We start from the raw sequence: 24775 nt of genomic DNA on the forward strand, positions 1-24775 counted from the left end.
CTAGCACTTGCACCAGGAAATTGTCCCCTACGCTTTCCAAAAACTTCCTGGATTGTCTATGTACCGCTGTATTGCTCTCCCAGCAGATATCAGGAAAATTAAAGTCACCCATGAGAACCAGGGCGTGCGATCTAGTAGCTTCTGCGAGTTGCCGGAAGAAAGCCTCATCCACCTCATCCCCCTGGTCCAGTGGTCTATAGCAGACTCCCACCACTACATCACTCTTGTTGCTCACACTTCTAAACTTAATCCAGAGACACTCAGGTTTTTCTGCAGTTTCGTACCGGAGCTCTGAGCAGTCATACTGCTCCCTTACATACAGTGCTACTCCCCCACCTTTTCTGCCCTGCCTGTCCTTCCTGAACAGTTTATAACCATCCATGACAGTACTCCAGTCATGTGAGTTATCCCACCAAGTCTCTGTTATTCCAATCATGTCATAATTCCTTGACATCACCAGGACCTCCAGTTCTCCCTGCTTGTTTCCAAGGCTTTGTGCACATTCCATGTCCAGGCAGTCCCCTTTTTTATGTCTGGGCCACCCGCACTGCCAGCAGATGATTGTCTTGGTCCCCATGGGAGCTCCCTGGTTGGTCTCCTGTTTCTTCTCGGGACCCTTCCCGGTCAGGGGTTCCCCAGTGTCCTCCTCTCTTTCAGAGTGCACAGGGAAGTCTGCCTCCGTGTACTCCTCTGTCAGTTTCACCACTGCCTCTACCATACTTGGTTGGTGCTTTCACACCCAAACCCTTAGGCCATGTAAAAACTGCTCTAGGACAAGCACGTCCATAATCTCACCCTCTGTCTGGGCATCAGGCCCCAGCCATCGGGTGGCCCAGTCCATTAATTTCTGGGCAAACACCAGGGGTCCCTGTCCACTTTGCTGCCTGGAACCACTGGTGGTATTTTTCAGTGGATGGCTCCACCTGATCCAGGACAGCCGCCTTCACTGCATCATAGCTTCTGACCTGCTCCACGCTTAGGGCCATGTAGGCTGCTTGGGCTTCAGCCACCAGGTAGGGAGTGGGCTGCAGGGCCTAGGTTGCCCTGTCCCAACCTGCTCCCATGGCTACCCACTCAAATGTGCCTAGGAAGGCATTGGGATCATCCGTGGGGCCCATTTTACAAAGTCCCAGGCCCAGCCCCCAAATACCATCCCCCACCATGGGACTCACCATTCTCTGGAGGAGCGGCTGCTGTACACTGGCCTGCTCCTTTGTTGCTCGGCCTGCCAGCTAAGCAAGGCCTCTCTCTCCAGCTGGTGGGCCTGCTGAAAGCTTTGCATGGCCTTTTTCACCAGCTATTGCAGGGTCTCCTCTATCTCCAGGCTGCCAAACTCTTGTTCTGGCACAGGGTCCCAGAGAAGCCCCCATGTGTAGCAGAGCAGAGCTGGCCCTCCTGAGTCCTGCCTCTGCTAGGCTCCAATAAAGTCACTTACAGACCCTCAGCTTCTGAAACCACTGGTGCTTTTATTTACAAGTTTGTGCTCCCACCACCTTCTCAGCATGCACAGCTCTGGGTTCCCTCTCCTCCATCGCACACTTCTGCTTCCTTCTTCCCAGCCTCTTATACAGCCCTGGGCTAATTGGGCTGGCAGATGGCTCTCATTCACCAATTAGGGCAGGTTCTTTCCAGCCAGCTCCACTTTATTCACTTAAATGGGAATGGCATGGTAGGGGGCTGATTCTGAAGCCCTTCTGCTCAGCACCCTGTCACAACCTCCTATTTCAAGTGCAGGGCAGGCAATAGCATAGGAGCCACTCTGTTGGCTCTATGCCACTGGAGAATTGCCCTAAACCTGCTTTCGGGTAATTTTTCAGTGTAAACTGGCCCCGGTGCAGGTGTTCCATTTCAAAATAAAAATTAATTTCCAAAACAGAAGTTATAATTTCCAACATAGCATGATATGATTAACAGACCAATTGGACGCATTTATATAATGAAATGACAATATACCACCTCCCCAAAAAGAAAGAAGAAAAAAAAAGCAAAGTACAGTTGAAGGTGCAGACAGGCTAGATTGCATGAGTGACTCACTAGGAGATGAACAGTGAATTGCTGATTTTTGTAAATTAGTTGTTGAATGATAAACAATAAACAAAGAAAAAGCAACAATACTGCAGTACAAAATGTACTTTGTTCAAACTTTTTGTCAACGGTAGTTTAGTTTTACTTATGTATACTACTAAATGTACTGTTGTATGGTATATTTTATAAAAATAATGAAATCTTATTATTATGAGATTTCATTTCAGTGCACCTCTATTAAATCTTGGTTGAAGGGTATGGAAAGACCACCAACTCTTTTGCACATATTATACAGCATGAGATTTAGAAAACTGTTGATTAGTAAATTCCTACGCTATTCAGCATTTCCAGGTGCAGACAAAAATCGAAAACATGCTAATGATTAGAAAAGCTCTTGCTACTTAGATAGAACTCTGAGCTATCTCAGGTTGAGCCACTGAATTCACTGACTGAATTGCATGATCATTTCTTGGTGCTGGGTTCACTATAACAACTTGAGAACTGAGCCAGCACCTGCTGTAACTGAGGAGTCCTCCAGAAAGGCATGTGGCAGTGGTCCTAAAGTGAAATGCCATGAGGCCATTCAATGTTTTCTGTGACAGGCCACTGAAGGAAGAACAGGGAGGACTGATTTGGACGACTTCTGAAAATGAAGTTCACCATTTGATTGTTTGTTCCCTTATTGCATCAAACCTTTCTCTTCCATTCCTGTGAAGAAATTCAGTGATTTCCTCAAATGCTACTCATGGGTTTTCCCTGAAAAGATTGGAAACAGAGTACTGGCATTTCTTTGACTACTTTTCCATTTATTAACATTTTGGGAATGACGGATGCAGGTGTCCAGCAATGTTGCATACATCTGTATAAGTGGTACAACTCTCTTGGTCAATGAATTTATAAGCTAGTGGACAGTGCTGTTTTTGCACGTTTTTCTCAAATTACAGAAAATACCTCCTAGGTTGTTTGGCAATGGATTCCACTTGACCAAAGATTATCATAGTTTGCAGCTTTGGGGCATGTACACTTGTACAGAAACAACTCAAATAAGTTAAATAATTCCCTTGATCTGTTCACCTCACAACCCATAAGCAGAAAGACAGTGAAAACAGTCAGAGATTGTGTTCTTCAGCTGTTTGTTTCAGCTGGAGGAATGCAAAAAGAGTTCATGCTTCTAATGTTCTGAAGAAACAGATACTATTAAATTACAAAGCCTTTTCTGAAATGACCATTTCTGATTTTTGCAGAGAATTGCCAATAATATGTCTCTGCAAAAGGGAAAGTTTAATTTCTTTATAACTCCTACAAAAGCCTGAACATTGTGTATAGGTTTCAGAGTAACAGCCGTGCTAGTCTGTATTCGCAAAAAGAAAAGGAGTACTTGTGGCACCTTAGAGACTAACCAATTTATTTGAGCATGAGCTTTCGTGAGCTACAGCTCACTTCATCGGATGCATACTGTGGAAACTGCAGAAGACATTATATACACAGAGACCATGAAACAATACCTCCTCCCACCTCACTCTCCTGCTGGTAATAGCTTATCTAAAGTGATCATCAAGGTGGGCCATTTCCAGCACAAATCCAGGTTTTCTCACCCTCCGCCCCCCCCCCCCCCCAAACTCACTCTCCTGCTGGTAATAGCCCATCCAAAGTGACCACTCTCTTCACAATGTGTATGATAATCAAGGTGGGCCATTTCCTGCACAAATCCAGGTTCTCTCACCCCTTCACCCCCCTCCAAAAACCACACACACAAACTCACTCTCCTGCTGGTAATAGCCTATCCAAAGTGACCACTCTCCTTACAACGTGCATGAAAATCAAGGTGGGCCATTTCCAGCACAAATACAGGTTTTCTCACCCCCCCCCTTTTCCCAAAAAACACACACACACAAACTCACTCTCCTGCTGGTAATAGCTTATCCAAAGTGACCACTCTCCCTACAATGTGCATGAGTGGAAATCTATCAACTGCATGAAAAAACTTGTACAGATACAGACAGACATCATCTTCCTTTCCAAATGCAAACATTGGACATCGTACCATGGATGGACATCGTACCAAAAGGACTGAAGGTAAAAAATCCATTACAATCTACATACCACACAGACTATGCTGACAGCTTGTGCCACACGCTCTCAAAGAAACTGCGGAATCACCTGATCAACATCCTCTACAGCAAACAGGGAAAGATTAAGAATGAGCTCTCAAAAATGGATACTCTCATAAAAAAACAACCTTCCACACAAACTTCCTCGTGGCTGGATTTTACTAAAACTAGACAAGCCATTTACAACGCACGCTTTGCTTCTCTACAAAAGAAAAAGGACACTAAACTTTCTAAACTACTACATGCTACAAGGGGCCACAGCAATGGTTCCCTCAACCCACCCAGCAATATTGTTAACCTATCCAACTATACTCTCAGCCCAGCAGAAGCAGCTGTCCTATCTCGGGGCCTCTCCTTCTGCCCCTCCACCCCCACGAACATGATACAGTTCTGTGGTGACCTAGAATCCTATTTTCGACGTCTCTGACTCAAGGAATATTTCCAAAATACCTCTGAACAACATACTAATCCACAGAGGCCTCCCTACCAACATTACAAAAAGAAGGATTCTAGGTGGACTCCTCCTGAAGGTCGAAACAGCAGACTGGACTTCTACATAGAGTGCTTCCGCCGACGTGCACGGGCTGAAATTGTGGAAAAGCAGCATCACTTGCCCCATAACCTCAGCCGTGCGGAACACAATGCCATCCACAGCCTCAGAAACAACTCTGACATCATAATCAAAAAGGCTGACAAAGGAGGTGCCGTTGTCATCATGAATAGGTCGGAATATGAACAAGAGGCTGCTCGGCAGCTCTCCAACACTACTTTCTACAAGCCATTACCCTATGATCCCACTGAGAGTTACCAAAAGCAACTACAGCATTTGCTCAAGAAACTTCCTGAAAAAGCACAAGATCAAATTCGCACAGACACACCCCTGGAACCCCGACCTGGGATATTCTATCTACTACCCAAGATCCATAAACCTGGAAATCCTGGGCGCCCCATCATCTCAGGCATTGGCACCCTGACAGCAGGATTGTCTGGCTATGTAGACTCCCTCCTCAGGCCCTACGCTACCAGCACTCCCAGCTACCTTCGAGACACCACTGACTTCCTGAGGAAACTACAATCCATCGGTGATCTTCCTGATAACACCATCCTGGCCACTATGGATGTAGAAGCCCTCTACACCAACATTCCACACAAAGATGGACTACAAGCCGTCAAGAACACTATTCCCGATAATGTCACGGCTAACCTGGTGGCTGAACTTTGTGACTTTGTCCTTACCCATAACTATTTTACATTTGGGGACAATGTATACCTTCAGATCAGCGGCACTGCTATGGGTACCCGCATGGCCCCAGAGTATGCCAACATTTTTATGGCTGATTTAGAACAACGCTTCCTCAGCTCTCGTCCCCTAACGCCCCTACTCTACTTGCGCTATATTGATGACATCTTCATCATCTGGACCCATGGAAAAGAAGCCCTTGAGGAATTCCACCATGATTTCAACAATTTCCATCCCACCATCAACCTCAGCCTGGTCCAGTCCACACAAGAGATCCACTTCCTGGACACTACAGTGCTAATAAACAATGGTCACATAAACACCACCCTATACCGGAAACCTACTGACCGCTATTCCTACCTACATGCCTCCAGCTTTCACCCTGACCACACCACACGATCCATCGTCTACAGCCAAGCTCTGTGATACAACCGCATTTGCTCCAACCCCTCAGACAGAGACAAACACCTACAAGATCTCTATCAAGCATTCTTACAACTACAATACCCACCTGCGGAAGTGAAGAAACAGACTGATAGAGCCAGAAGAGTTCCCAGAAGTCACCTACTACAGGACAGGCCTAACAAAGAAAATAACAGAACCCCACTAGCCGTCACCTTCAGCCCCCAACTAAAACCCCTCCAACGCATTATTAAGGATCTACAACCTATCCTGAAGGATGACCCAACACTCTCACAAATCTTGGGAGACAGGCCAGTCCTTGCCTACAGACAGCCCCCCAACCTGAAGCAAATACTCACCAACAACCACATACCACACAACAGAACCACTAACCCAGGAACCTATCCTTGCAACAAAGCCCGTTGCCAACTGTGCCCACATATCTATTCAGGAGACACCATCACAGGGCCTAATAACATCAGCCACACTATCAGAGGCTCGTTCACCTGCACATCCACCAATGTGATATATGCCATCATGTGCCAGCAATGCCCCTCTGCCATGTACACTGGTCAAACTGGACAGTCTCTACGTAAAAGAATAAATGGACACAAATCAGATGTCAAGAATTATAACATTCAAAAACCAGTCGGAGAACACTTCAATCTCTCTGGTCACGCAATCACAGACATGAAGGTCGCTATCTTACAACAAAAAAACTTCAAATCTAGACTCCAGCGAGAAACTGCTGAATTGGAATTCATTTGCAAATTGGATACTATTAATTTAGGCTTAAATAGAGACTGGGAGTGGCTAAGTCATTATGCAAGGTAGCCTATTTCCCCTTGTTTTTTCCTACCCCTCCCCCCCAGAGACGTTCTAGTTAAACTTGGATTTATGCTGGAAATGGCCCACCTTGATTGTCATGCACATTGTGGGGAGAGTGGTCAGTTTGGATGAGCTATTGCCAGCAGGAGAGTGAGTTTGTGTGTGTATTTTGGGGGGGGGTGTGAGAAAACCTGGATTTGTGCTGGAAATGGCCCACCTTGATTTTCATGCACATTGTAAGGAGAGTGGTCACTTTGGATAGGCTATTACCAGCAGGAGAGTGAGTTTGTGTGTGTGGTTTTTGGAGGGGGGTGAGGGGGTGAGAGAACCTGGATTTGTGCAGGAAATGGCCCACCTTGATTATCATACACATTGTGAAGAGAGTGGTCACTTTGGATGGGCTATTACCAGCAGGAGAGTGAGTTTGGGGGGGGGGGGGCGGAGGGTGAGAAAACCTGGATTTGTGCTGGAAATGGCCCACCTTGATGATCACTTTAGATAAGCTATTACCAGCAGGAGAGTGGGGTGGGAGGAGGTATTGTTTTATGGTCTCTGTGTATATAATGTCTTTTGCAGTTTCCACAGTATGCATCCGATGAAGTGAGCTGTAGCTCACGAAAGCTCACGCTCAAATAAATTGGTTAGTCTCTAAGGTGCCACAAGTACTCCTTTTCTTTTTGCGAACATTGTGTATGTAGAATTGTGATGGGTGTACTCCCCACACTGGCCCTGCAAGAGCAGAATTGAGCCAACTGGGCCCAATCAGCCAGTTAGGCTGCAATCTGGAAGAATTAAGCCTGGGAAGAAAGCTGTAATTAGGGGACGTTCACCTATGTGAGAACAGGCGGGGCTTATAAAAACAGGAAATTGGAAGCAGAAGAGGCAGCAAGGCCTGCAGTCCCCCTCCTGGGGGGGAAGAGGGGAAGAAGGCCTGTAGGAACAGGTCCAGAAGTGTAGAGCAGTAAGGTGGTGGAGATGTAGACCTTAACTATTTGCCACAGGGCCCTGGATCGGAACCCAGAATAGATGGTGGGTGTGGGTTCCCCTACCAACCAGTGCAGAGTGGTACTGTTTGGGGGCAGTGAACAGGAAGACTGTCTGAATCACTGTGGGAGTGACAGGGTCAGGGCAGTGAGTGTGAGGACTGCCTGACACCGTGAGGACAGAAGGGACTTTGAAAGACACCCCCCCCCAACTCCCGAAGGGGAACCCACTTAGTGACATGGCTGGAGGGCCGAGTCACAAAAAGGATGCTGCGGTTCCTGGAGCAAGAGAGGGGCTGCAGGCTGAGAGTGGTGGAGTGTAATTACTGGAAGAGGCATCAACCTGGTGAGCTGTTCCCCAGAGTGACCAGGATAAGGTGCCATCCTAGCAGTGAGTAGAGCATCCCATCAAAGAATCTATAGATGAGGAGGGTAAAATCAGGCAACTAAAGAATAGATTGTTTCAAGATCCTGCCATAAATACTCTACATTTTAAATTATATTTGGTTCCTGCTACAAAGACTTTTGATAAAACCTAAATTGTGATGATTCTATACTTCTGAAGAGATTTTTTTACCTTTATGGCCAAATTTTCAAAGACTGACTGATGCCTAAATTGGGTTTGCACTGCAGCTGCCAAATCTGAGTGTGTATGAGCAAATCAGGTAATTGCACATGTTGGGATCCAATGGCACTCATACTGCCCATTTTTGTAAGAAAGCATGGTGCAACCTTTGAAAATCAGCTCACAGTATTTCCTTGAGCATGCTATTGAGAAATTCCATGGATCGCAACAAATCCTAAAGTGCCAGTTAAAGTTCTTTATTTACAGAAAGTTTCATGGCATTTGACAGCTAGCAGCATTCCTCTTATGTTTTAAACAGGCAAAGATTTCAATGTCTAATATTTTGCTGCCTTAAATTAGTTGTATTACAATGCTACCCATTGACACCTAGAAAGGTTCCCAACAGGACCATGAACAGCAAAAAGTCTACAGCTCTCTTGTGAGTGCCATTCAATCTTCTGCACTCTATTATTATACATGCACTAAATTGATTTCCAGGCAGCACAAATGAATACCAGTCTAAAAATTATTTCAAAAGCTGATTGAATCTACTGTAATTTCCACAGTGACTTCTTTTCTTTTCTTTTTCTTTTCTTTTCGTCAGCTAAATGCCTCTGTATTAGTCACTACCTGACAGCCTCGTCCACAGCATTGTAAGACCTGCAATCCCATTTCATGAACACTGTCAAAATGAAAATCAAATACAAATAATTTTAAACCAATTTGGCTTGCTGAAAAATCAACCCTTTTGTGAGAAAATAACACAAAATTGTGTCACCAATGACAATCACAATTCGTGGCATGATATTTAATAGAATCACTTACTGCTATTAATGCACCAATACAAAGCAGATTAATTTGCTGTTCATGGAGATAACTCTATTAGAGTTAGACAATTGGAAAGATTTCAGAGATTTCAGTGATGACAGAATGGCACAATGTACTACTCTGCTGTGCCTACCATCTACACTTGCCAGCTGGCAAGGAAGTCCTAATAGCAACATACTACAGTGACAGCACCACAGAAATGGAAACGCCGCTTGAATTGAAATGTTAAGGGGCTGGGATGTCACTCTGTAGCAATGAACCGGTATTGAAAGTGATAACACTTGGTAAGATTGGCACAGAAATTGTTAAACACTGCTGTGGGCTGGGAATGAGCACCTGGGAAGATGAAAGAAATAATGAAAGTGACCACTGTAATTAAAAAAAAAAACCCACTACAATAGAACATAGAAAATGGCTTTTATCTTTATAGTTTTAAAATATATTTGCCCCTGGGGCACTTTCTTAAAGTGGCATGGGAACATACAGAGGGTGAGCCAGCACAGGAATGAAACTTTGGACTAAATTCTGACCTCAGTGTAAATCTGAAGTAACTCTCCTAAAGTAAGTGGATGACTCCAGGTTTAACTGAGATTGGAATCTGGTTCCTTGTTGGATTTGTTGCTTGTAGCACAAAGCCTAGCCCTGATGTGACTGTGTGTATGGGAGTGGAGAGGAACTAGGTTAAATAAAAACAGTACTAGACTGGATCCTGAGATACTGTGCAAGAAACAATTAAATAGATGTTGTGCGATTCTGTGGGCTAGAATTTGATCTCACACTGGTATAAATAAGCTGCAACTCTTCTGAACTCAATGGAGTTAAATTGGTGTAAAACTAGTGTGAGGTTGACACCAGGCCCTATAAAGAGCTACCCAACTGCTACTGCATAAATTGCTAATAGAATCCTTCCATGAGCACCTCAATACGCAATGGAGAATGCACCAAAGGCACCGTCTGTTAGGCTGGTCCAGCATGTTCCTTTCTCTGTGCTCAGTTAATTCTGCTGAGCCCTACAGAAAAGGGGGAGGCGTCTTGTAGGTGGCTAGAAGAGAGTAGTCCATGCACTCACGGAATGAAAGAACTGGTCATTATGTTTGGTCATTATGCAGTGAGCCCAATGGGGAAGTACAGGTTTGTCATCTCTTCCCACCTTTTACACCCATGCCACAGCAGGTATAATTTGGCCCAGACATAAAACATTATTAAAATTGATTTATTCTTGTCCTTTTAATTGTGGGGCAGTCTGGAGAGCTGTGTCTGGGGAGGTCACAAGGGACATCATGGGACCCACTCTAACAGTGGGGTTACTGACAAAGATCAGAGACAGACATACATTCATTTCATTGTATTTAATAGTTAGAGTAGGAGGGGGAAGCAGGCATTGTAAATTTGGGAGGGGACAGTGAGAAGGAAACCAAATACTCCTACTTTGTTCTCCTTAGCTACACCCACAGACTTTATGACTGTGCCACCACAAACAGGAAAGAAGAAAAACAGCATCTGGTTTCTCTGGCTTCAGATACTGACAGTGTCATGAAGTCCAATGAAAGAATAATAAAATGCAGTGATATGGAAAAGACCTGTATTTGGTTTGCCTAAAGGCTTGTCTACACTACTGCTAAAGTCGATGTAACTTATGTTGCTCAGGGATGTGAAAAAACCACTTCCCTGAACAACGTAAGTTACACCTACTTAAAGCGGTGTCTACACCGTGTTATGTCGACGGGAGACGCTCTCTCACTGAGATAGCTTCTGCCTCTCGTTGAGGTGGAGTAATGACCTCGACAGGAGAGTGCTCTCCTGTTGATATAGCATGTCTTCACCAGACACGCTATCTAGGCGTAGCTGCATCGATTCAGCAGCGCCAGTGTAACACGGTAGTGAAGACAAGCCCTAAGTCCACTTCCCTGCCGATACAGGATTATTCCTCCTTTTACATTTACTAGAGAAACCTAACTCTAAACATCCCATGGCTCTGTAAATGAGTCTGATGGTTACAAACATCTCTTTTGTAAGAAACATGGGGTCTGACTCTGATCTTGTTTACACTAGTCATGCGCTGATGTGACTCCACTGACTTAAATGGAAAGATAACACTGTGAATGAGGTCGGAATCAGATCCAGGATCTCTGGAACGCAAACAGAGAATCACAAATGGTGAAATGAAGAACAAGGCTAAGATTTCCTGACTGACAAATCATATCTATGCACTGTTGTAGCCACATTGGTCCCAGGATATTAGAGAGACAAGGGCGGTGAGGTAATATATTTTAGTGGACCAACTTCTCACCCACTTTGTCTCTCTCTAATATCCTGGGAGTGAGGTGGCTAAAACAACACTGCAGCATACAACAATGGAAGATATTGAATTTTGCCGCCTGAAATAGAAACTCCACAGCTTGAAAAAGGAAGCAAAACTTAACAGACATCTGCTTCCTGAGCAAATACAAGAAACAAAACATCATCCCCAGAGGTCTCGCCATCTATAACCCTCTGACCACTATATACAACTCCAAATGTCAGAAGTTGGTCCAATAAAAGATGTTACCTCACCCACCTTGTCCTCTAAAATCCTATCTATGGCAAGGCAGTGCTCATGCCATTGAACAGAAGATAGCCACATAGGCTCTAAAAACTGATTCAACAGGAAGCTTCATCAGCAAGGTGAAAGCTAAAATTAGCATTGAAAAAGCTGACGAAATAAAGACAAGAGTGAAATCCTTAGATGAAAAATAGATTATTCATTGTCAGAGAGAACAATAGACAAGACATAAAAATAATTACAAGGTGAAGACGCTAAGGGATAAAACAGTGGTAGAAAGGAAATTCCTTAGGCAAAACAAAGCAGCTACAGGTAAAGAGTAAAAGAACAAAGGGAGATGGCAACATGATAAAAGATGGTTGAGAATGCAGTTATAAACTTATTCAGGAGGAAAAAATTGCATGTGTAAATGACACTGGACACTCAAGAATGTGAAGGTGTATTACAGGGGGCTAGGACCTGTTCATTTATCTGAGAAGATTTTATAAGGAGCACTAAAGCAGTCATCAAGAGATCACGTTTTATAGAGCATCAAGTATACAGAACAGAACAAGGAACTAAAAGATCCTTAGTGCTTTAGTAGAAGAGGCAATGACCATTTGTCACGCTAATAAAGTTACCTAAATTAAGTGAGCAATTTAGGCTTTTTTAATTGTTTTATATTTTAAAATTAGCATTTAATAAACATTTTACAATCATAATATAGTATCACAATTAATATAATATAAAATTGATGATTGCTTTGGCAACTGGTATAATATAAAAGTATAATATATGAAAAAATGTAATATAAAATAGATTTTAAAATACAATATCAAATATAATACAAAATAAAGTAACAAATATAAAAGATCTCTCAAACTGAAAAACAAACATTTCATTCCAATAAGGATCTTATCAAAACACTTCATTTCATTTTTTTTTAAACAAAATTTAGTTGAAATGGACATGTTCCCACAGAATAATTCCCATTAATTTATATGGCATTTTATGATGGAAAAATGTTCTATTAGAAATTTTTTGACCAGCTCTACTTGTAGATTTTGCCTTTTTAAAAAAACCCTATACTTCTCACATGTGTAGTATCAGTGCGTTATCCTGTGGACAGAAGATGAGTCAGCAGCTTTCTGATAGGCTTGGCACAAATGTCATTCCAAAATGAGGTCTTGACTTCTAAGGGATTCCCATTGGCTGCTAAGGATATGTCTACACTGCAATTAGACACCATGGCTGGCCTGTTCCAGCTGGCTCAGGCTCATGAGGCCCAGGCTAAGTCAGCTGCGAACCAGCTGAGCAGCGAACAGCAGAGAGGCTAACAGAGGAGTTTGCCTGGGATCTGCCTGAGAGGAGGTACGCTAAGGGCTGCATTAAGGGGGCTGTGTTGGTGAGTATCTGACTGTCTGTTGTGGGGACAGTTTGACAGTTTGACCGTGTGCTGGATTGGTGGTCCGAAAAGTGTGAATTGGGAGTGCTTTGTTCCAGATGAGCCTTGAGTGGGCCTGACTGTTATAAAAAGCCAGTCAGCTGTGAACCAGCTGAGCAGTGAACAGCAGAGAGGCTAACAGGGGAGAGCCCACTGAGGCTTACATCTTGCCAGCTTCTCTGAGTAGTTACTACAACTCCTGAGGAAGCTCGTAGAAGGAAGGTAATATGGATGGGGAGTGTTCAGCTGTTGTGACCTGCACTGGATGTGCCATGTTTGTCTTTCTTCCACAGGACAGAAGCGACTTTGTCTGTACAAAGTGCAAGCTGGTCTCCATATTGGAAGAGAAGGTTCAAGGTCTGGAGCAACAGGTATCGACCCTGCGTTGCATAAGAGAAACTGAAGATTTTCTGGACAGATGTTCTACAGACACAACGTTCTGAAGAGTCAGAGCAGGCTGCACTGCGGGGACAGGAGGACGGTGAAGAAATTTGGCAGCATGTGACCTCCAGAAGAAGAAAGGGGAGTGTCCATGTACCAGCAACACAGATACAGGTAAGTAACCGTTTTCATGTTCTCTCCACAGGTACTAATGCGGAGAGTGGACTAGATGATACATCTGAGGGAAGGGAACAGAAGGAGACTCCGCCGATTGGAAGGCATGAGATGCACTGTCCTAGGGTTGGGGGTTCCACGACCACCACTCCCAAGAGAAGGAGGCGGGTGGTGGTGGTCGGGGACTCTCTCCTCAGGGGGACTGAGTCATCTATCTGCCGCCCTGACCGGGAAAACCGAGAAGTCTGCTGCTTGCCAGAAGCTAGGATTCACGATGTGACGGAGAGACTGCCGAGACTCATCAAGCCCTTGGATTGCTACCCCTTCCTGCTTCTCCACGTGGGCACCAATGATACTGCCAAGAATGACCTCGAGCGGATCACTGCAGACTACGTGGCTCTGGGAAGAAGGATAAAGGAGTTTGAGGTGCAACTGGTCTTCTCGTCCATCCTCCCCGTGGAAGGAAAAGGCCTGGGTAGAGACCGTTGAATCATGGAAATCAACGAATGGCTACGCAGGTGGTGTCGGAGAGAAGGCTTTGGATTCTTTGACCATGGGATGGTGTTCCAAGAAGGAGGAGTGCTAGGCAGAGACGGGCTCCACCTAACGAAGAGAGGGAAGAGCATCTTCGCAAGCAGGCTGGCTAACCTAGTGAGGAGGGCTTTAAACTAGGTTCACTGGGGGAAGGAGACCAAAGCCCTGAGTATGACTGCTCAGAGCTCAAGTATGAAACTGCAGAAAAACCTGAGAGTCTCTGGATTAAGTTTAGAAGTGTGAGCAACAAGGGTGATGTCGTGGTGGGAGTCTGCTATAGACCACCGGACCAGAGGGATGAGGTGGACGAGGCTTTCTTCTGGCAACTCACGGAAGTTACTAGATCGCAGGCCCTGGTTCTCATGGGAGACTTCAATCACCCTGATATCTGCTGGGAGAGCAATACAGCGGTGCACAGAGAATCCAGAAAGTTTTTGGAAAGTGTAGGGGACAATTTCCTGGTGCGAGTGCTGGAGGAACCAACTAGGGGCAGAGCTCTTCTTGACCTGCTGCTCACAAACAGGGAAGAATTAGTAGGGGAAGCAAAAGTGGATGGGAACCTGGGAGGCAGTGACCATGAGATGGTCAAGTTCAGGATCCTGAAACAGGGAAGAAAGGAGACCAGCAGAATACAGACCCCGGACTTCAGAAAAGCAGACTTTGATTCCCTCAGGGAACTGATGGGCAGGATCCCCTGGGAGAATAACATGAGGGGGAAAGGAGTCCAGGAGAGTTGGCTGTATTTTAAAGAATCCTTATTGAGGTTACAGGGACAAACCATCCCGATGAATAGTAAATATGGCAGGCGACCAGCTTGGCTTGACAGTGAAATCCTTGCTGATCTTAAACACAAAAAAGAAGCTTACAAGAAGTGGAAGACTGGACAAATGACCAGGGAAGAGTATAAAAATATTGCTCGGGCATGCAGGAGTGAAATCAGGAAGGCCAAATCACACCTGGAGTTGCAGCTAGCAAGAGATGTTAAGAGTAACAAGAAGGGTTTCTTCAGGTATGTTAGCAACAAAAAGAAAGTCAAGGAAAGTGTCCCTTACTGAATGAGGGAGGCAACCTAGTGACAGAGGATGTGGAAAAAGCTAATGTACTCAATGCTTTTTTTGCCTCTGTCTTCACGAACAAGATCAGCTCCCAGACTACTGCACTGGGCCGCACAGCATGGGGAGGAGGTGACCAGCCCTCTGTGGAGAAAGAAATGGTTCAGGACTATTTAGAAAAGCTGGACGAGCACAAGTCCATGGGGCCGGATGCGCTGCATCCGAAAGTGCTAAAGGAGTTGGCAGATGTGATTGCAGAGCCATTGGCCATTATCTTTGAAAACTCATGGCGATTGGGGGAAGTCCCGGATTACTGGAAAAAGGCTAATGTAGTGCCCATCTTTAAAAAAGGGAAGAAGGAGTATCCTGGGAACTACAGGCCAGTCAGCCTCACCTCAGTCCCTGGAAAAATCATGGAGCAGGTCCTCAAGGAAGCAATTCTGAAGCACTTAGAGGAGAAGAAAGTGATCAGGAACAGTCAGAATGGATTCACCAAGGGCAAGTCATGCCTGACTCATCTAATTGCCTTCTATGACGAGATAACTGGCTCTGTGGATGAGGGGAAAGCAGTGGATGTGTTGTTCCTTGACTTTAGCAAAGCTTTTGACACGGTCTCCCACAGTATTCTTGCCAGCAAGTTAAAGAAGTATGGGCTGGATGAATGCACTATAAGGTGGATAGAAAGTTTGTTAGATTGTCGGGCTCAACGGGTAGTGATCAATGGCTCCATGTCTAGTTGGCAGCCGGTATCAAGTGGAGTGCCCCAAGGGTTGGTCCTCGGGCCGGTTTTGTTCAATATCTTCATAAATGATCTGGAGGATGGCGTGGATTGCATCCTCAACAAGTTTGCAGATGACACTAAACTGGGAGGAGAGGTAGATACACTGGAGGGTAGGGATAGGATACAGAGGGACCTAGACAAATTAGAGGATTGAGCCAAAAGAAATCTGATGAGGTTCAACAAGGACAAGTGCAGATTCCTGCACTTAGGACGGAAGAATCCCATGCACCGCTAGAGACTAGGGACCGAATGGCTCGGCAGCAGTTCTGCAGAAAAGGACCTAGGGGTTACAGTGGACGAGAAGCTGGATATGAGTCAACAGTGTGCCGTTGTTGCCAAGAAGGCCAATGGCATTTTGGGATGTATAAGTAGGGGCATTGCCAGCAGATCGAGGGACATGATCGTTCCCCTCTATTGGACATTGGTGAGGCCTCATCTGGAGTACTGTGTCCAGTTTTGGGCCGCACACTACAAGAAGGATGTGGAAAAATTGGAAAGAGTCCAGCGGAGGGCAACAAAAATGATTAGGGGACTGGAACACATGAATTCTGAGGAGAGGCTGAGGGAACTGGGATTGTTTAGTCTGTGGAAGAGAAGAATGAGGGGGGATTTGATAGCTGCTTTCAACTACCTGAAAGGGGGTTCCAAAGAGGATGGATCTAGACTGTTCTCAGTGGTAGCAGATGACAGAACAAGGAGTAAAGAACTCAAGTTGCAGTGGGGGAGGTTTAGGTTGGATATTAGGAAAATCTTTTTCACTAGGGGGGTGGTGCAACACTGGAATGCGTTACCTAGGGAGGTGGTGGAATCTCCTTCCTTAGAAGTTTTTAAGGTCAGGCTTGACAAAGCCCTGGCTGGCTGGAATGATTTAGTTGGGGATTGGTCCTGCTTTGAGCAGGGGGTTGGACTAGATGACCTCCTGAGGTCTCTTCCAACCCTGATATTCTATGATTCTAAGGAACTGTTTAATTGCAGTGTAGCTGTTTGGGCTCGGGCTGCAGCCCACACTCTGGGACCTCCCAACTCACAGCGCCCTTGAGCTGGAAGTTCTAGCCCAAGCCTGAACGTCTATCAAGCAATTAAACAGCCCTTTAACCCCAGTCAGGTAGCCTGGGTCAGCCACAGATTTTTAATTGCAGAATAGACATACCCACTGTGCCCTCAACTCCTGTGGACCTCCCTGCCTTCGGTGGTAATTAAGGGGATGGGCAGCATCTCACCTGAGTGAGCTCTGTCTCAGTAGGAAGGAGCATTTAGAAGTCAAAAGAAGTTGATCTCCCTGAGTATCTAGCATGATTGAGCTCCCAATTAATTTGGAAATTCACTTCTCCTTCCAATGTATCTGAGCTCATGGTCCTTAAATATCATACATGAGAATGTCACTGGTCTGAGAAAGAAAGAAAGAGTCCCTGTATTGCTCCTGAACCTAGCTCTGCCAGAATTAAAGCATTTTTGCAAAACTACTGTACATGAGGAAGTGCAGGGTTATTAAAACTACTGTATCCATTTGAAATGAAATCTTTTAAATTCCATCTTAAATAAAAAGATGTTCTAAGTTATCAAGTGCTGGTACATTTTTTTTATTTTACTCATAATGGAGCAGACTGCCAGACACAGCAAAACAAACACGTCTTGAACTACACCCACTGGTAGTAAGGAAACAAGAAACTGCTTTTTACTTTACCTTGGTGAAAGTTAAACAGTCCTTGTCTTGGTCTTTATCCTTTATTTCAAAATCGTAAAGTGCTTTGCCCTGAGGCGGAGCTTGTGGAAGGGGCTTGATACACTGGATATAGCTGGCTGGAAAGAAGCCATGGTTTCCATTGAGCTCTCCGTGATACCAATTCTCATCCACCTTTCGTCGTAGTATGATAATGTCCCCTTTGGTAAACTTGAGGTCACCAGGTTCTTTTCCCTCATAGGTGTAGAGAGCTTTACCATAGGGCAGTTGAGAAATACTCTAAAAAAAACCCACAATAGACAATCATTTTAAGTGAACTTATAATATGCACCAACTTTTCCTTAAATTTTCCAACTACTAGTAGCTAAATGATTATCAGCAACAGATCTACCATGGTGACTCCAATTTATTGCAATACAAAATAGTCTAAATTTCATGCAAAAAAAATCAACATTAGTACAACACTAATGTTGACAAATGAAGCACTTAAATGTCAGGAAATGGCAGAGTTGAGCTGACGCATTGTACTTAGGCTGCAAACTATTATTTAATTATATGATTAATTATATTTATTTGCTAATTCATACACTATATAATACGTAATCTGGAATTTCTTATAAAAGTATACATGCAATAAGATAAATATTGAGACATACAGTCTTCAGGCTTGGTTTGATTTTTAAGTCAAAATGAGATCTACAAAACAAACCAAGTTTGAAGGAAATTGGTTCAGTAGCTTACAAGTTATAAATTGAAAGATATTAAGTTGAAACTTTTGACTCAGTTTGTTAGAACAAGTCCAAATGAATTGTAATTGGTTTTGTGTTTTATAACCAAATCCTCTTAATCCTTTCAAACTGCTCAAATCGCTTGGTATTCCCTAAGGACTACTGTATGTACATACATAATTTTAAGTTTAAAGATTCTGTAGTCTCTGAGTTAGTGTCAGTAGGGAAAATATTTTTAGAATAGGAAGAATGTATTAGGTTCATCCCCTCATAACTGATATGTAACCTTCACTATAACTTACAGAACTATAACATCTTTCAGACTGTTTCCCAAAACACTTTAGAGATCTTGCAGCTCAGTGTTGCCACTCTTTCTCTATATATAGATAGATAAGTGCCAACTTCAATTATATATAATAGAAATGATCCAAGAGGGAGCTGTACTCTGCTAGGGCCTGCTCCCGCGCCTACTGAAGTTCATGGCAAAATTTCTATAGACTTAAATAGGATCAGAATTGAGTCTGTAATGAAGCCAATTGCTTACTCATTACCCTTGGCCTGCTGTCGATGATTTCGGAAGTTGTAACTGAATAGACAAGAATAGAACAGAGGGAAGTTCAGCAAATAATTTAAGGAGGTTACCCAGCTCCCAATTTCCATTTGGGCCAAATCATGCCTGGTCCTTTTGAGAGTTCATGGGGCAGAGGGAGGTGCAAGGAGCCTTTCCCCTGGGTCCGTTTGGGGTAAGACACACCCTACGGGGGCATGGCAATGTACCCCATTGCCCTCGCACTCGCCAGCAGAGCTAGCAAGCTGTGCAAGAAGCAAAATGCTTCACCATCCTAAAGGGTGCATTCCTCTGCATGCCTTGCAGCCCCATGAGGGATTATGCAAATCCTTCCCACAGCTCCTGTGGGGGTGGTGAAAAATTGCCTTTCCTACCACAATGCGGCCAGTGCCTATCAGGAATGATTTGGCCCTTTGTTCCACAATGTAGTGACATTATGGTCGTTACTAGTTTATTTATAAATTCTTTTTAAATGTTACAGGATTTTGTATTGTTTGTGTATGCATGGATATTGTCTTTTTTCCTTTCTTTATAGTGGCTGTCAGCTAGGACAGGTGACTGGAGGGAAGGGTATAAAAAGCAAGGTATTTAAAAAACTCAGACATTTTACAGAATGTTTATGATTCCTTGACTTCTGGGTGGTGTTTTTTCTGAATAAAGAACTAGACGTTTATAGGAACAAGAATAGCATCTGCAGTTACACTAGCTAGGGTAAAATTGCAAGAGCTATTAATTCTGATGCTTCCAATGTGAGGGGGTGGGATGGTCAAGAAGAAATTCTTCCCCAAGTTCTACACAGGAAAAATAGATGCTCTATGGAGCTTTTATGCCTTCCTCTGAAGCACCTGGCACAGCCAACTTTTAGACACAGGATACTGAATTAGATGCACCATTGGTCTGTTCCGGTATGGCAGTTCCTATGTTCTTACGACCAAATCTCTCTGTGGGCTGAGCAAGAACATCAGCCTGTAATTTATACTGCACTATAACTCCGTATGGAATGTCTAGATTCTGAACACAGTAGGAAGAGATTTTTCATTTTTCATCATTCATATGTTGTACTCATATCAAAACTCAGATCCTATAGTCATCTCAGTACACCAATATTAATTTCATTATTTTATTTGCAAAGTGATTAGGCACTTAGGTGTTGTCTTGATTTGGGAAAGTGTGTGTGATGGATTCCACTGTCTGAATTATAGTGATAGAGCCAACTGCACATATCAGCACTGTCTCTGTTGTCTGGGTAGGGATTTAATTTCACTGCCTCACCACACAAACTATCAAATTTATCATTGCAAATTTCTCACACTTTTTTGGTTCTAGGTGACATCTGCCTAACCTGTTGTCAGAGACAAACAGTATGGAAGAAAGTTCTCAAACATAATGAAAAACATAATATCAGGAAACAGAAAAGTTAATGGCCACATAACACTCCTACAAAACCCAACCTCCCAAGAATGGCTTATTCTATGGCATCATCCTACGGTGAGTTAGTCATACTGTTCCCAACACAACTTATCTCTGCTGCTATGGCAACATCCAGTAACACTGAGGCACTGCCCATCTAAGCATTTTAAAGATTAAAGAACTTGCTGGTGTTATATACTGGGGCACTGCATGCATAGTGTTGCCTATTTCATTCTAGAAAAACAATCCCATGCTTTGCTGAAGGGAAGGTTATAGACTCTGATAGGAGCACTGAGACAGGAAAGAAAGTGAGATTTATGACTCTAGTACTCTGCCTATGGAAGACAATTTCTCTAATATAAAATAAACGCCTCGTCAAGTATTCACTACACACGAACCACTACGGATCCAGTTATAGCATGACACACAATACACCCCATAACAGATCCTTTACTTAAAGCATGGCTATGCTCAGAAAAGTGATTATGTGAAGATGGAGGTACCCAGGCTCAGATCAGATTCTTACTTCTCTGGCCAATTTTTTTTTTTAACTACTTTTTCATTATGATAGAAGTGCAATGCCAATATTGTTAAAGGAAAGGAAACTGGATTGTATCCTGGCTGATGAATTATTGGCAGAATTGTTTATTAAGTTCCATTTGTTGTGTCTTTATTATGGGCGATTAAACCTGGCCAGAATTATTTTTTTTTATTCCACTGAAAATACAGAATACAAAGTGCATAGTGCTCACTTTATATTTATTTTAATTACAAATATTTGCACTGTAAAAAACAAAAGAAATAGTATTTTCATTTCACCTAATACAAGCACTGTAGTGCAATCTCTTTATCATGAAAGTTGAACTTACAGATGTAGAATTATGTACAAAAAATAACTGCATTCAAAAATAAAACAATGTAAAACCTACAAGTCCACTCAGTCCTACTTCAGCCAATCACTCAGACAAACAAGTTTGGTTACAATTTGCAGGAGATAATGCTGCCCGCTTCTTGTTTACAATGTCACCTCAAAGTGAGAACTGGTGTTTGCATGGCACTGTTGTAGCCGGCATCGCAAGATTTTTACGTGCCAGATCTGCTAAAGATTCATATGTCTCTTCATGCTTCAACCATCATTCCAGAGGACATGCGTCCATGCTGATGATAGGTTCTGCTCAACAACAATCCAAAGTAGAGCGGACCAATGCATGTTCATTTTCATCATCTGAGTCAGATGCCACCAGGAGAAGGTTGATTTTCTTTTTTGGTGGTTCGGGTTCTGTAGTTTCCACATCAGAGTGTTGCTCTTTCAAGACTTCTGAAAGCATGCTCCACATCTCATCCTTCTCGATTTTGGACGGCACTTCAGATTCTTAAACCTTAGGTCAAATGCTCTAGCTATTTTTAGAAATCTCACATTGGTACCTTCTTTGCATTTTGTCAAATCTGCTGTGAAAGTGTTCTTAAAACAAACGTGCTGGGTCATCAGCAAAGACTGCTATAATATGAAATATATTGCAGAATGTGGGTAAAACAGAACAAGAGACATACAATTCTCCCCCCAAGGAGTTCAGTCATAAATGTAATTAACACATTATTTTATTAACGAGCATCATCAAGCATGGAAGCATGTCCTCTGGAATGGTGACCGAAGCATAAAGGGGCATACAAATGTTTAGCATATCTGGCACGTAAATACCTTGCAATGCCAGCTACAAAAGTGCCACACGAATGCCTGTTCTCACTTTCAGGTGATATTGTAAATAAGAAGCAGGCAGCATTATCTCCCGTAAATGTAAACAAACTTGTTTGTCTTAGCGATTCGCTGGACAGGAAGTAGGACTGAGTGGACTTGTAGGCTCTGAAGTTTTACATTGTTTTGTTTTTGAGCACAGCTATGTAACAAAAAATACCTACATTTGTAAGTTACACTTTCACAATAAAGAGATTGCACCACAGTACTTGTATGAGGTGAACTGAAAAATACTATTATCATTTTTAAAGTGAAAATATTTGTAATAAAATTAATAATATCAAGTGAGTTCTGTGCACTTTGTATTCTGTGTTGTAATAGAATTTTTTTTGAAATTATTTGATTTTTTTTCTACTTTTTCATTCTGATAGAAGTGCAATGCCAATAGAGTTAAAGGAAAAAAAAACTGGACTGTATTCTGGCTCATGAATTATTAGCAAAATTGTTTATTAAGTTATATGAAATTATTTGAAAATGTACAAAAACATCCAAAATATTTAATACATTTCAATCAGTACTGTATTGTTTAAAAGTGTGATTAATCACAATTAATTTTTTAATTGCGATTAATTTTTTTGAGTTAATCGCGTGAGTTCACTGCAATTAATCAATAGCCCTACTTAAATTACATCTCTCTTGCTGCATATTAAACCTATTACTTCTTGTCCTACTTTCAGTGGACATGGAGAGCAATTAATCGCTATCCTTTTTATAGTAGCCATTACTATATTTGAAAACTGTTACTCCATCCCCCTTTAGTTTTCTTTTCTCAAGACTAAACATGCCTAGTTTTTTAATCTTTTCTCACAGATTTTCTAAACCTTTTATCATTTTTGTTGCTCTCCTCTGGAATCTCTCCAATTTGCCCACATCTTTGCTAAAGCGTGGCACCCAGAACTGGACACAGTACTGTATACATGAGGCATCTTAGCTACAACTCCCATTAGGCAATGTCGAATCCTTTCCAAAACTATATTTTAAAGTTTTCATCTGAATTTTTTGTTTTGTTGTGTATTCAGCTATGATTTTTTTGAGGAAAAGTAAACAATTTTCTTTGGAAAGCAGCCACTTTTTGTGGAAAACTTTGTTTAATCAAAAGCCCAATTTTCCATGGAAAAACAGGTCTGATAAAAAATTGACAGACCCTGTGAGTCTGAAAGACCCCAGTTTGACTTAAAGATCCCAGATTGAGTTTTCAGAATTGCAGGTAGAAAAAACCACCTCTTTCCCTGTAAACGCATCTTATATGATATAGACTCGGAGATCTAGACAGAGACACAAACATGAAGCGTGATGCTCCCATTCTAACGGAGTCATTTTTCAGATGAACTACATTTTACAGTTGGGAGGGGTGCTTTAGAGAGAATTTCAACAGCATAATTGAGAAAAAAAATTGAAAATCCTCCTTTTTATGATTGTTCAAGTAATTATAGTTGCAGGACTCAGTAGTCAGGAGACAACATACAAGCTCTCACTGGTCATATTTATGAAATTAATTCAGCTTCCAAACAAGTAACCTGACTGGGCTTTTTCTGATCGTGGTGGCAGAAGCAGTTGTTTTCATTAGTCTGTATGTTGAGCAACCCATCAAATTTAGAAAGGTTTGAGTAGGTTGGAAGAATGAACTTTTATTTTGTTTCGGTTTTATCTCTCTGCATTACAAAACAGCAGCAAAACCCACACCACAGAGTGTTTGCTAATTATCATCAGACACCCCCCTCCCAACAAAACATAGCACACTCTACCGATAGTTTCAAGCTTTAGCCGCTAGTTTTCAAACCTTTGTACAACCTACTTCTGACCTTATTACTCGCCATTCTCCCACTTGACTCCTCCTCATTCTGTTGGCTCTGTAGGATAGTGTTGTCAGCCAAATTTACAGTCTAATTCATAATTGTAATCTTTTAAAGTTCTGCCTAAAAATACACTGTTCCCATTCTCTCTTGGCATACTAGCTCCACAGGCTTATCCCGTTTACGCTCACGTTATGTTCCATACAATGCTTTTAGTCATATTTTATCATCTTCAATAGGCACAGATGGTCTTTCCTACAAAATTCTCTAATTTAAAGCAGGCTGTGACATGCTGTCAAAATGAAAACCCAGGAAACCTGTGGCACGGAATGATTTTGGAGGGAGCCAGAAAAATATGCATAGCAGTATTTTAGCAGCTGGAGGGGTAGGGAGAAATTAAACACTCCTTTCTCAGCCAAGCACTATCCTCCTCTTCCTCCAGATCTTTTCTCCCCTTCCCCTCCCCCCCACACCTTCCACTCTTCCAGAATAAAGATCAGGCTGTGGTATAGCAAGGGTGCAGTGAGAAAAAACAAACCAACCAGCGTTTACTCCTTTGCATCCCCTTTATTCTTTTCTCTCAGGCCCAACCCCTTTACTATGTTATATCTGCAACTCTAGTACCTTTAACAAAAATAATCTTTTTTCCCGTTCCAAATCCTACCTTATTTTTTGCTTTTCCCCTTTTAACTCTATACTGCTTCCCAGAGGTTAAAGTAGATTAAAACCGGAGAGGGACCTCTCACTCATCAGCCAAAGAAAGGGAGCTGTAGAGGAGCTCTGCTTATCCAAACCAGAGAGAGGAGGAGGAGCCGCCCTTCTCCCTGGCTCCTCCCTTACTTTGACCTTCACTCTTTTCTCCTCATGCACATCATCTCAACCAGCTATTCTCTCCAGCTTGGATAGAACTGCTGCTTTTCCCCTCTGTCTACATTAGAAACTTAAAAAGACCTATGTTAGGTTGACTTACAGC

General features: G+C 42.9%; 1 protein-coding gene across 2 annotated transcripts in view; it reads right to left on the bottom strand.

The window, feature by feature from the left end:
* The window catches only part of SH3RF3 (SH3 domain containing ring finger 3), a 393578-nt gene that overhangs the window by 117051 nt on the left and 251752 nt on the right, over window positions 1-24775 (bottom strand). For both annotated transcript variants that reach the window (XM_037897489.2, XM_037897480.2), the window contains exon 2: window positions 17554-17829. In XM_037897489.2, coding sequence (XP_037753417.1) covers window positions 17554-17829 — 276 coding nt within the window. The remainder of the gene's footprint in view (window positions 1-17553; window positions 17830-24775) is intronic.

The sequence above is a fragment of the Chelonia mydas genome, chromosome 1, assembly GCF_015237465.2.
Source record: "Chelonia mydas isolate rCheMyd1 chromosome 1, rCheMyd1.pri.v2, whole genome shotgun sequence".
Classification (NCBI taxonomy): domain Eukaryota; kingdom Metazoa; phylum Chordata; order Testudines; family Cheloniidae; genus Chelonia; species Chelonia mydas.